Source organism: Rutilus rutilus, assembly GCF_951802725.1.
Source record: "Rutilus rutilus genome assembly, chromosome: 10".
NCBI classification, from domain to species: Eukaryota; Metazoa; Chordata; class Actinopteri; order Cypriniformes; family Leuciscidae; genus Rutilus; species Rutilus rutilus.
The window spans coordinates 6,465,560-6,479,697 of record NC_140215.1 but is presented as its reverse complement, the minus strand read 5'-3'; the positions used below and the strand labels follow the sequence as shown (position 1 = coordinate 6,479,697).

The 14,138-nt window shown below is 38.0% G+C and overlaps 1 protein-coding gene across 2 annotated transcripts in view; it reads left to right on the top strand.

Annotated features, from left to right (window-relative positions):
* adarb1b (adenosine deaminase RNA specific B1b) overlaps positions 1-11,352 on the top strand; it is a 163,347-nt gene extending 151,995 nt beyond the window's left edge. For both annotated transcript variants that reach the window (XM_084420794.1, XM_084420795.1), the window contains 3 exons: positions 6,827-7,008; positions 8,759-8,937; positions 10,854-11,352. In XM_084420794.1, the coding sequence (XP_084276920.1) occupies positions 6,827-7,008; positions 8,759-8,937; positions 10,854-11,030 (538 nt within the window). In that variant the 3' untranslated portion in view covers positions 11,031-11,352. The remainder of the gene's footprint in view (positions 1-6,826; positions 7,009-8,758; positions 8,938-10,853) is intronic.
* Positions 11,353-14,138: the final 2,786 nt, after the last annotated feature.

Sequence of the window (14,138 nt, the reverse complement as noted above, 5' to 3'; positions counted from 1 at the left end):
TCAGATTTCTATAGACAGGAATAATATTTATTGAATTTATACCCAAATGCGTCGATGTAATCTTTATGAGCATTTGGTATACCGATACTGTGTTTTTTAATTCATACCAATAGCCTGAGGGCGCTACATGCACAATAATAGTCCATATATGGAACATGAAGAAGAGCCATGACCATGTGACATTCCAGGACGTCACTGATACACACAAAGCTAACAAGAGATCGCGCTGTAACATGCAGATACAGATGTTTTGAAGACAATAAACATGATTGCACTGATATTTGAGTTACCTGTGTTTTTCAAGCCATGCCAGGTATTTTCATAATAATAGATTATATTTATAATGTAATGCTAATCTATATAGACTATCATTGTGCAGAACACTATCCAATAGTATATTTTCTGTCTGATTTTTTTTATCTGAAGCCAAATTAGATCACAGAAGATTATTTAAAATACTCAACGTGCGTTAAAAAGTAAGTTTAGAGCACAAACATGGTTTTAATCTCATAAATTGTCGTGTATTGATGGTGTGCTAAGCTAACATGCTAGCTAGCCCTAGGTGCACCTGCTACCTAGAAGTTATACTTTTATTATTTTTTGAATGCTACCTGAAATGTGTCTTTATTCAAGAAATGCATTTGATACAGTTTAAAATGTGAGGTAAACTTTGAGAAAAGAAATTAGGGACTGAAACCCTATGAATAGCCTGTGAATAGCCAGTCGTTAGTAGCTATAATGCAGACAAAAGAAATGCATATTTCGAGCCATAACCAGGCTGGAGAGGTGTGAATGTGTGCAGGAGAGACTGAGACTGAATGGGGATCGTCTGCACCACAAAACAATAGAGACAATATACTGGATAGATGGTTAGAAGATGACAATAAACATCAGTAGCATTTTAGCGTCAAATCAAAATAAAGTCATTTGACATGGTCTTGAAAAACATTTAACTAAATACAGAGTTTTGGACTTATTATCTTCAGATTTTAAACATAGAATGTTTAGACATATGGCTTTAGCTGTAGTGCATTTCTAGATTGCTCCAGTGCCAACTTCAATTTTATTTTCATGAGGATGTTTCATAAAAATTAATTTCTAATAATTTTACAAAACTTTGAAGCTATTTATAACAATTTTTGTCATTATGACAATAATTAATTCTACATTTACAATAAACTGCCAGGTGTCAGCTTTCAAATGAGATCATACTTGTGCTTTTAATGCAAAGGGTTCATGAACTGTATCTGTTTCAGTTTGGGTATGTCATTTCTGGGGATTTTTCAAAAGTGGGGTTGCAGCTTAACAGGTTAAGTGTGATCCAGTGGGCGAGAGTCCCGCCTCTTTTTTCATATTATAGAGCGAGAAACATTAGGCATTATTTGGACAAATCCAACACCTTCATAAAGACTTGTCCTGATGGACGTATAAACAAGGACACTGGTTTCTTTCCCTGTCTTAAGTGCGTAGACACTTCCGTAGAAGGTGTTTTTCCATTTGTAGTAGCATAACGAACCATACATATAAGATTAAACAATTTGTTACATGAGCTTCTACCAATGTGATTTATCTATTATCTTGTCCATGCGACAAACAATACGTAGGCAAGACAAATAGACAAATTAAATAAATATATAAAGGGGATGGAAAGGCGTAGCACCAAACATTAGTCCCAAACTTATATATATATAGAGAGAGAGAGAGAGAATATTAAAAATGATAAAACGTTGGCAAGCCATTTTATGAGCCTGAACTGTTCCTTAGGTAATGATACAGTATGTTGTAGCCATTTAAGTACATTTATTTAGTTTCTTTTTTTTTTTTTACAATTTTATGATATTATTTAGTTGTTTTGTTTTAATTTAATCTGTTAATTAAGAAAGAAAATATAAAAAACGGGAGACAAAAAGGGCGTAGAAATGGATTGAATTCATAATGTCGGGAGATATGAAGTGGGTCTGAGATGATTTTTGACCACTTCATTAGTTTGTTTGAAGTTTTTTCGTTTTGTATAATTTGTACCTTAATTTCGATCGATGTTTTGTAAATCAATTATCTGGATTTAAATAAGAAGAAAACAAACGACGCTTGGTGGAATGAAGTGCGTATCAAAACACAAGCCCACTACCATGCTCCCGCGGCCTTGAGAAAAGGCAGAAACACAGTACATACTAATAACCATATAAAATACTTTTCTTTCTTTCTTTTGCTAGTTTACAAAATAAGAAAATATTCCAACTCTCTACACTGAGCTCATCACAATGCATTCTGGGGTGTCCTTGTCTGTAAAGGATGTAATGTTGCATTGATATTTGGCCATAATGAGCATAAATTCCTGCCTACCTTTGCTTTGCTTCTATGATAGCTATGTTAGAAGTTGCTGCCTAGTTAAGCAGCTCTCTAAGTTCTGGAGTGAAGGTATTGTCAGCCCTCTTCATTAGAATAATAGACAGCTCAGCAAAAGCAGTAGTCTGGAACCTTCTGGTTAATCTCACTGCACTGGGTAGACGCTGTACCTGTCACCGTCGAGAAGAGAACAAGGGCTTTGTGAATTTAATTGCTCTTTGGCTATTACCGGACTTCATAATTGACAGGGAAAGAGGTGCATGGGTTCAACATTACTATAACCCTAGTTAAATAAAGAAGACAGTATTATCAGAGTAGGAGGGAGCATTCATTTATCCTGTGGGGTCAATGTGGCGATGCGTCTGTCCCTGCCGCCCAGCAGCTGTTAGCCAAGAGATAAGAACATGTCAGAGACAGCTGTGACCAGAGAGCACAGGTCCTGTCTCTGCTAATGAGAGAATACCCAGTGTGCATCTCCACCTCAGCACACACACTCACACTTTAACTGTCACTCTGCAGTACGTTTATATCAACCTCATCCTGCACTCTACTTTTTTTTTTAATTGTACTTAATTTTTTTTTTATTCATTCATTTAATTTTTTTGTTATTTTGTTATTTTAGACTCCCATTGAAACTACAAACCTTTTGTTGTTTTTGTTTTAAAAACAGCAAAGCTGCTTTTTTTTAAATTATTAATATTTTTTAGGGCTGTCAATTTAACATATTCATTTGGTACGATTAATTATGGGGAAAAATAATGTGTTAAAATGATTAATGCACAACGCCCCGGCCCAGACCTGTACATCATCTTAAATGACATGCACTTTAGTTATGAACATGATGCAGGGCAACAACTGACTGTGATGAAGCCTATTAGAATGCATTTAAAATGCCACTAAAATTCAAGATATGAGGGCAAAAATGCCCCTCTATGTGTTTTTGTCTAAGTATATCACATGATATAGTTTAGCAATACCACACAATATTGTCTGTTTTTGTTCAGTTTCGCCAATGAAAATAGTTCCAGACAAAGCCACAGCAGAACTGACTGAATCTGCGGTTTGTAATGAATCGAGTGAGCAGTTGATTCAATGACGCTTTCATAAAGACGGCCACTTGCTTAGTTCCGGAATGAATCAGCCGTTGGAATGAATCGGTTGAATGAATGACTCAGTCATTAAGACAGTAAGGCCACATATACATTACATGATTCAAATAATGGAAATGTAATGGAAAAATTCACATGGATTCCGATATCCTCATTCATATGTGGAACATCCTTTTTGACCTAAGCTTTTCTGTACGTCTACCTTGTGTCGTTTCTCCAAAAGTATAGTGAAAATACAGATATCGGATATGGGTCACTTTTAAAAGATGTAAGATGGTCGTCAAAAAAATCATAAATAGTCAACAAATCGGAATTTGGCATCAAGACCTGCAGTGTAAATACCACCTAACTTGCCACCGCCTAATGGATGTTTTGGATTCAAATTTAGAGTATAATTTAATTATTTGTATTCATATTCATGCCACCTCTGAGCTGCATTAAACATGCTGTGTAAATATACTGTACTTAAATGCCAGTTATGGCCACATTGTAGCCTTAAATGTTTGTGTAATAAATTCTATGTTAGTTCAAAATACTTCTTTATAAAGCTACCTTTTGTAATGTCTATTGAATGCTTTTCTCATCTAACACAATAATGACTTAAAATGATATTTTGGGGGGATTGATTTGCGATTAATTCGATTGATTGATCTGCTTATTATGTCTAATTAGATTAAAAGAATGTAATCACTTGATAGCCCTATTTTTTTTGGTTGTCGGACTAAAGGAGATAATAACAAAATATGTTATTCACTGAAGATTGTGTGTTAATAGAGCTTTTTAATGATTTTTTTTTTTTTAACAATGTTGATGGCCCTGGGTTAACCTTAACCTATTTAGTATTAATGTCTATATACAATGCATCAGTTGAAGTATTGAACTATAGAGAGACAATAAAGCTTTCATGTTTTCAGTATCTGTTTGATACTGTATTTGCTGATTCAATTTATTGCTTTGGTTTTTAGAGGAAAGCGGTATTTAGTGAGGGCTGGGCTAGTTTATGTGTTGCTCAGGGACGGCCTGACACACACACACACACACACACACACACACACACACACTCACACACACAGCAGAACTGATGTTCACAGCTCACACTCAAGGAAAAGCAGCCCATCTGCCGAGATGAATGAGCATGTGGTGTTGATAGAACGCTGTGTCTCCTCCGTCAGGGCCTGTACCTGCTCTGCTAGGTGTGAGTCTCAAACCGGGACACACTGGTGTTCCTGTGAATTTTTAATGGAAGGTGCTGATCCGGCCACGTCTGAAATAAGAAAAACAGTAGCTCCAAAACAGGCAGAATGTCTTTTTGTCGATGCCATGTCTTTAGCTTAAGTCTATCGTGCATAAACCCTCTTCCTGATCACCCGTTTAATTTTTTTTAGAACAGAATTAAATGCAAAACAACTCCTGAAATAAATACTTGTAAATGGATTTTGTTCTTTTTTTTTTACATTTGACTTTGATTTAAATTTAGAGTTAAAGACTTCGAACACATTTCATCAAATAATTGAAATATTCACATTTTACATTACAGTCTGGATTTGTCAAATGTTATCCAGGATGTGTCATCAAACCTTTAAAAAGAAATCTAGTTGCGCAGGTAGACTGGATATCCGCCAGCAGGAACTCTGAATGCGCTGCAGTGCGTTTAGTGCTTGGTTAACAAAGTAGTTAACAGTAGCAATAGCTAAAGTTGAGCTGTGTCTTTCTGGCATGGGAGGCTGTTGATTGGTCAGGCTGAAAAGAACAGCTCTAATCACTTGAGTCTGGGATCTTTTCAGCTGCGTACAGCAGGTGTTGTTTTGGGGAAGCAGCTTTGGGCTTGATTAGGCCTTTTGACTGTGAATGGCTGAGGAGGGAGACCCAGTGGGTGAATCTGGGACCTGTAAAGAAAATATGTAAATGAGGTGGTTTGTAAGAACAGCTCTAATTGAACAATTCATCCACGATTCCACGGGTGCTGTTTTTATATATCAGGCGTGTGAAAATCATTCATATCTGGGCTGCTGGCCAGATTGCTTTTTTTGCTCTGTTGTTTTCATGTTGTGTGATTCTTGTACTTCCTGATTGTAACCTGCTCCATCTACATGGTAATTTGTAGTGTTTTAGATGGTGAGATTAGGAATCCATTATGTAAACGTGCTGGAAGTACTTCAGGCTAGTAACAAAAAAAACAAAAAAAATCTATATATGAATATGAGTTCAGTAATTCAGTAATTTCACTTAAATGGCAATGAAAATGACCTATTAATTGTCATTTAAGTGAAATTACTGAACTTAAATATACAAGCTTGATAAAAATTATCATTCTAGAAGAAAATTTCAGATGGCACTTAGAGGCTTTTGCATCTGAACTCTTCATATACAGTGAGGAAAATAAGTATTTGAACACCCCGCTATTTTGCAAGTTCTCCCACTTGGAAATCATGGAGGGGTCTGAAATTGTCATCGTAGGTTCCACTGTGAGAGACAAAATCAAAAAAAAAAAAAATCCAGAAATCACAATATATGATTTTTTAACTATTTATTTGTATGATACAGCTGCAAATAAGTATTTGAACACCTGTCTATCAGCTAGAATTCTGACCCTCAAAGACCTGTTAGTCTGCCTTTAAAATGTCCACCTCCACTCCATTTATTATCCTAAATTAGATGCACCTGTTTGAGGTCGTTAGCTGCATAAAGACACCTGTCCACCCCATACAATCAGTAAGAATCCAACTACTAACATGGCCAAGACCAAAGAGCTGTCCAAAGACACTAGAGACAAAATTGTACACCTCCACAAGGCTGGAAAGGGCTACGGGGAAATTGCCAAGCAGCTTGGTGAAAAAAGGTCCACTGTTGGACCTAGATAGAAAGTATTATTTACCAAATATAAAATGTGATAATTATAATTAATCATATTATTAAATATAATACAATTGGGCGGCAAGTCTGCTCTAATGGCGAGCAGCAGGGGAAAGCAATGCAAAATGTTAATAATAAAATAATTATAAGTAAATTCAATAATTGTATTTAATCATGATAAAAATCCACCACACGTCTGTTCTGATGGGGTTGCGAACAGCAGGGAGGAAGTTAATGAAATTGTAAATTATAATATTGTAAAATAATTACATTCTAATTAAATGTAACAATAATTCTAATTGACTAAAATAAAAATCAACTGCAGGTCTGTTCTGATGGTGCTGCGTACATTAGAGGAAAAAAACTATGCAAAATGCCAAATAAAAAAAGTAAAAATATTATTTGTAATAAAAATGGACCCCAGGTTCGTTTTGATGGGGGTTGCGTACATCAGAGAGAAAAGTCCATATAAAATAATGCTATCTGTGTCTTGAAGGTGTTTGTGTTTGTTCCTGCAGGTGGAACGTGGTGGGCATCCAGGGCTCTCTGATGAGCTACTTCACTGAGCCCATCTACTTCTCCAGCATCATCCTGGGCAGCCTGTATCACGCTGATCATCTGTCCAGAGCCATGTACCAGCGGATCGCTGACATCGAAGACCTGCCCCAGCAATTCTCCCTCAACCGCCCCCTGCTCAGCGGTAAGACAACATCATACGGCCGGCTCGCATTTACACTCCCGAATCATTGAAAACGGCACCGATGTCAAATTGTATTACCATTTACTAGATGGACAGTTTCCCCCCACTCTCTTCCAATTTCCTTGTGGTTTGATGAATTACTGGAATTTAGATGGGCCTGCTCTCCATCTCGCCATCACACACCGACGACCTGTTTCAGTAATTCACACCATGCCTGAAATCGCAGATGCCCCTGCTGGTTGGGAAAAGCTGTCAAAATGTAAAGTGGTTCAGCTATAAGTTAAGCTACACTTTTAGTGGTTAGAAAAACTACCTACTAAAAGCGAACTATTTTGAAGCTACGTATAGAGGCAGTATCTTTTAATTGCCTAACTATCACATGAAATAGTTTTGAATTTAATCAGTCACATTTTATATGCACAATAAGCAGTAATTGCAACAAAAAGAAAAAAATTGTAGAATTAAGGTTAGAAAGCTGTCAATAAAATCCCAAGCAAGGCGTAACCCATTGCAACACGTTATGACAAAAACGTCTCGGATGGCCTGGAGACAAAAATAAATAGTAAATAAATGACTTTCGAGTGATTCGTTATAAAAGTGCACATCAAATATACTTACCGCAGAAGCTCGAAGGTGCATGTGACATACTAGAACAGACCTCACTGGTTCTCACGCGTCACTCGCGCACATATGAGCTTGTTTTCCTTTTAATGGCGGTTGGCAAACCCACTTGAAGGCGCTTATCATCCCCTACTGTAATACACTTGCGTCACAGCAGATGCCTGATCGGCCCTGATACCAATCCTTGAGGTATATTTGATAAAACTTTTTTAATGCTTCTGAAAAACCTTGGTACTGTAAGTTAAGTAGCATCACAACTTTTTGCTAGTTTCTACGCACTGGGTTTAGACACTAAGGTTTCCTCATTAAATATTTGCTTGAGTTTCAAAGAGTCATCAGGGAGATGTTGGCTGCTCTTGGAGAGAACATATCCTTTCTCACTTTTTGTTCCTCATTAGAAACACACAGCACTGCTTTTGCAGTGGGTTACATCAGATTCCTTGCAGAACTTGCTTTTAATGGCGTACTGCTGAAAATCTCCATTTGATGATGTGTTGTGGGAGGTTGAAGCATAACATACTCGACCTATGCTTGATAACGACCCTTCTGCATTTATCAACTCTTTTTCTTCCTGTTGTCTTGGTCTGCCAGTAAAGAGGTAATGCGTAATGCAATGAACCATTTATTGAATGCTTAATGGAAATATTCTTATAAAATTACAAATTATATTTATAAAAGATTAAAATAATAGCGTACAGCCTTCAAGTATTTTTAAATTAATTACCAGTAAATATTCAGTTAATATAGTTTCTTCTTTGTTTTCGGTTTAGTCTGTCCTCTAACATTTTTTGTTGGCTTGGTATTGCTTTTTTGAGTTCTTGTGTAAGACGTGTAAAAGTCATTAGTCTGTTGTTTAGGATCTTATTGGAGACAATTACACTCGTAAGTACAGTTGTTTAAATCTGTTTATTCAAAATAAACTATTTAAACAACCTTGGACACATTGTTTTATCTGGTTAAAAAAAAAAACAAGCTTTGAAATAATTTTTTTTGCATTTGTTCAGGAAATATTTTAGTTATATCAAGTCGTCTGCATAAAAAGGCCAGACTGTATGTTTGCACCAAATACACCAAACACCATCTCCGGGTTTAGTTTTCTACTATGATGAGTGTATTTGTGTGTTTGCAGGAATCAGTAACGCTGAGGCCCGGCAGCCAGGAAAGGCCCCCAACTTCAGTGTGAACTGGACGGTGGGAGATCAGGCTCTAGAAGTCATTAACGCCACCACAGGCAAGGATGACATGGGCAGACCCTCACGTCTCTGTAAGCACGCCATATACAGCCGCTGGGTGCCACTACACACTAAGGTAAGACTATATCACAAATTTCAAAACGAAGCATGTGAATATAAATTTGAAGCATGTTAAAAACACTATAAACAAGGATTTAGGTACCTCTTTCCACAACAAATCCTTTATATTTAATGGTATACAGAACAGGAATGAAAAATATAATATGAAATATAATATACACGACAACCATGTACTAAAAACGGTTAAGCGTTTCCTTTGCGTTTTTCGCAATTGTTGTTCACTATTGTAGTTGTGTAATTACATATAGTTATAGTTATACGTAATATACAGTATAGTATATCGATTATACAGTGTGTGTATTATTTTGGGCCAATCCCAATTCTACCCCTTAAGGCCTATTTATACTTCTGCATCGAACTGCCGCCGTAGCTACGTCGTAGGCTGTGTGTAGCGCGCGGTAGTACCCTACGGCGTACCCTGACGTGCACCTCTCCAAAAATGTAACAACGCGTCAATTCTACGCGGGCACAAGCGCTGTGATTGGTCTGCCAGAACCCCTCCCTCGGGGGTTTCACATGCTCCCTAGGTGCGCGTCAACGCGGACAACGACACAGAAGTATAAATTAAAACCAACACGTTGCCTACGGCGTATAGGCTCCGGCGTAGGTCCGACGCAGAAGTATAATGAGGCCTTTACCCCTTCACTTTCCCCTTCCCCTCTGTTTTGCGTGTGCACGTGAAGGGGAAGGGCTGTCTCAATTCTCTTTTGGTTGGAGGGGTAGGGGGAAGGGGAAGGGCCAGATAGCCCTTGAAACGAAGATTTTTCGGGACCACACTTCAAACGAAGGGGTATGAGAAATGTACCTGCATACACCGGCTACAGAGGGAACATGACTGCCAATAATCATTTTCTTTGTCACATTCAATCTTGTGTTCATATTTACGGTCATGTTCTTCAAAGAAACGGTTGCAAAAAAATCTTTAAAGTTCGTTAACAATATGACGCGTGTAAAAAGCAAAAGTTTGAAGCGAAGTGGACGCGCGAATGAGGCGAATTCGCGTCCACTGCGCCGCACTAAACGCCTCATTCGCGCCGCAAGACCTACAGACGCGCGTAAACGCGCCTTAACATTGAAATCACTCGCGCCAGACGCTCTATTCGCGTTTGGTGTGAACGCAGCTTTAGGCGTCGAAGATATCGTCATCTCAGTTGTTTTCTGCAAACTTCAGAAGAAAAATACAAAAAATATCTGTAACTCACGCAAGACTACAGCTGACGACGGCATCTTGGAAGTTTGTGATCAACATTGGCGCATCTCCTGTGACGTAGGCGCTAGCGACGATGTATAATGACATGTAACGGTGTAGTAGTGGTGTCCCATTTCTTAGGGGAATATTTTCACCCCTACGCCTTGACACTCTGATTCAAGGGGCAAGGGTTAGGGGTAGGCGAAGGGGTATAAAATAGAATTGGGATTGGGCCGTATATGTAACTATAATAGTGAACAACATAATCACACCTAAAATTAAAGTTTTTATATTTGATAATTTCACATTTAAATGTAGAAACAACAAAAAGATAGTATATTTGATCTAACACGTAGGATATAAGCAGAAATTGAATGAAGTTATCTCACTACTCTTTGAGGTCATTTAAGGCTTTATTTAACTCATTTAAGAGTATGTGCTTACGAGGATATTGGAGAAAACGGGTATTTTGGCATACTTTTGTGTGTTTTGTTCATTCAAGCGCGTAAGAGAACTCAAAGCGGCTTTCTGTGCGTACGAGTCTTGTGCGTCCATCACACAGACAGGAGATTAACAATATTTTTACCGCTTTAACGTGAATTTTTTTTTTTTTTTTTTGCATTTTAAGTGTAAAATAGAGCTGCCTAATGAGTATTGTATTATATTACAAAATAGTGGAAAAAAAACATCACGGACTGTCATTTTTTTCTCTGTCTCTGCAGCTCTCATCAACCCTGCGAATCAAAGTGCCCAAGCCCAGCTCGTACCACGAAGCCAAACAAGCAGCGGAGGAGTATCACACAGCGAAGCAAACGCTCATCAAGGCCTTTCACAAAGCGGGCCTGGGTGCCTGGGTGAAAAAGCCCATAGAACAGGACCAGTTCTCACTGAACTCTTGAACAGGGGACATAAAAAGACCAGGACATGACAACAACCAGCTGTTAATACTTCACTTGATGTGCGGGTGTGTGTATGTATGTGTGTGTGTGTGTCTGTTGCTGTTTGTTCTCAGACAAACTAAGAGCCCTTTAGAGTCTGTCATTTTGCTCTCTTTGTGTGAATCATGACTTTGCCTTTATAATTTGTAATGTAGAAGCAGGTTGTCATTTAACGTATGTTTGTTTGTTTGTTTTGAAGTTAGCGGCATTAGCCTTCCGCGGATAGCAGGATGTAATGTCATTTTTAACTGGAAAAAAGTTATTTTTAATTTTTCAATCTATTAATCTAAATACGAAAGTTCCCCCACATGTCGCTCCATAAAAGCACTCCATGTGACTTTTATTCCAAATCTTCCGAAGTCAAATAATAGCTTTGCATGACGAACACCGTTCGAAACGACATGTAGGTGAGATGATAATCCGTTTGTTTCTGGATGAACTCGTCCTTCAGCATTCATGCTGCATTAAGTCACTGCAGATTCGAGAGCAGGGCATTGTGGGAGTTTTTCACGAAAAACGATGCACGTTTATTATTGACAAAAGTCATCTCTGCATGCGGAAGCGAGGGTTTGCAGGGGCGACTCTGACTTTCACTTCATCCTTGCCGTCTAGTTGGAGGATCTTTTCTTTTCCTGCATAGACCTGAATCCTCCGAGACGGTTTCTGTAAGGCTGAGTTCAGCCGTGTCCTTGAGGAAGAGGTTTTCCCTCCGCAGACTTCTGCTGTAGGAAGGTCTGAGCCAGGAGCTCAGGCGCTCTTTGATTTATGGCTTATCCAGTGCAGCATGTTTGACTGGTAAGGTTATAGAGAGCTAGGAAGCAGAACTATTTTCTGTACCGATCATTCTTTTTTTCTTTTTTTTAAGTTGAGCTTTGGTGGTTTTCGGATTCCAGGAGTGTTGCTGTATAATATAAACTCCTGGTGGGATTTATAACATTTCAGACATATGATTTTGACACACAAAATGAAAGATACAAGGCTGCGTAGCTGACCCAAAAAATGAGTTACTCACCCTAAAACCTGTATGCTGTACCTGTATTTTTTCCTTGGAACACACAAGGAGATTTTTAAAGGATCTTTATGCAGCTCTTATGACTACAACAGCAGTTCAATGACAGTCGAGCTCAAAAAGGACAAAACATATAACTCAAGCATTATGTTTCAGACCTCAGGAATCATTTGTGTGAGGAATAGACTGAAATGTAAGGAATTATTCAATCAATTTAATACATTTCCAGGTTTTTACACTTAAAAATGCTTACCACCTTCAATGGTAGTCTCTTATGCTCACCAAGACGGTGTTTATTTGATCAAAAATACAGTAAAAATATTTTTTACAATATTAAATAACACGTTTAGAATATATTAAAATAAAAAAATGTCAAAGCTGAATTTTCAGCATCATTACTCCAGTCTTCAGTGTCACATGATCCTTCAGAAATCATTTGAATATTCTAACATTCTGGTTCAGTGAAACATCATCATTAATGTTTAAAACATTTATGCTGATTTAATATTTGTGTGAAAACCAGGATTCTTTAATGAATAGAAAGTTCAAAAGAAACAGCATTTATTTGAAATAGAAATTTGGATCAGTTTAATGCATCCTTGATTAATAAAATTAATTTTAACATCTTACTGACCCCAAACTGCTGTATGATCCAAAAAAACAACAACATTTGAGATGTGCAGCAGAAGGAAATATTTTCCATTAGTAAAGTCATAAATATTGAATATTGACTACTTTTAAGGTGGTTTAACGGTCACCATGAAACGCTGCATTAAGATTCTTTAAAAGCTCTCATATTTTATCCCAATGAAAAGATAAACCACATACAGGTTTGGATGTGTTTTTAGGTGAGCTTTTCCTTTGATGGGGTCGCAGAGCCTGTTCTTCCATAATACTTCCATGAAATCAGACCTGCTTCGTTCTGCCAGTGCTATCATTCCATTTCCCGCTCGATGGCGTCAGGTTTCTCCGGCAGGATTGGTTGTTGATTTTAAACCTTTTAAAGAAACCAGCAGTATGCGTGTTTGTCCGTCCGTCGGTTCGAGTGTGTGTCTGTTTGTGCACCTGCTGCTGAGCCCAGTTGGCATTCTAGCAACAAGACTGAGAGATTGCTGTGGAATCTTCACCAAAGATGTCAATTTACTTTTTCTTTTCAAGCATTTAAACAAACTGAGAATATTTTTTAAAAGACGAGAAAGTTATTGGTGCAAAGATTGTTCAGCATTTTACAGTTCAGCCTTGGTTGAGGTTTTGTTCTTTCATAATATTCACTAATGTATTTTTGTTTTGTTTTGTCTTTTAATTATGTGCATTTGAGTTGGATCAGTCGGGACTGGCTTTGGGACGTGCTCGTCATCCTCAGTATTCTGGTGCACTGCTGTAAATATAGTGTGACCCTCTCCAATGCTGTTACAGTAGACTCCTTGCATATGTATTACTGATTTTAATTTTTCACTCAAAAAGCAACATGCAATTTCGTTTTAAGGTCTTTACTCAAAATGCCAGGGCTGCCGTGTCCTTGCAGAGGCCGTAATGTATTTGTGACGGCCCCATATATGAGCGTGTGGGGATCTGCAGTACTGTAATGATTAATGACTGTAGACTTTGACTCCCTTTTGCTCTAATGGAAAGGATTACGGCCTGAAATTAATGAGCACAGTCGGTTCTACATAAATGTGGCTCAGCAAAAAGTAGCTTTTTCTGCTGGTGACACTTTTCAAGGGCGGGAGACTTATGGGATTTTTTTTTTCACACACAAATGCGAATATGTATATTTTTTTCTTTGTTTTGCATCATCCTAATTTCATCTTCACCTTCTCTTTATCTGTCGTCTTCTATTACGGATGGTTTTGATGGCGTGAGACGCCAGCGGATGATGTTACTAATTTTTTTCTTTTTCTTCATTGTGTTCTTTTGGGAATCTGAGCCGTGTCTTAGCAAAGAGTCCTGACTTTCGTCCCCCTGGTCCTGGCCAGCCCGTTTCTAAACGTCTTGTGATTTGGTGACTGTACAGTGGAGTCCGGCGGTGGTCCAGCTCGATCTCGGTCCACCCCGTCTTT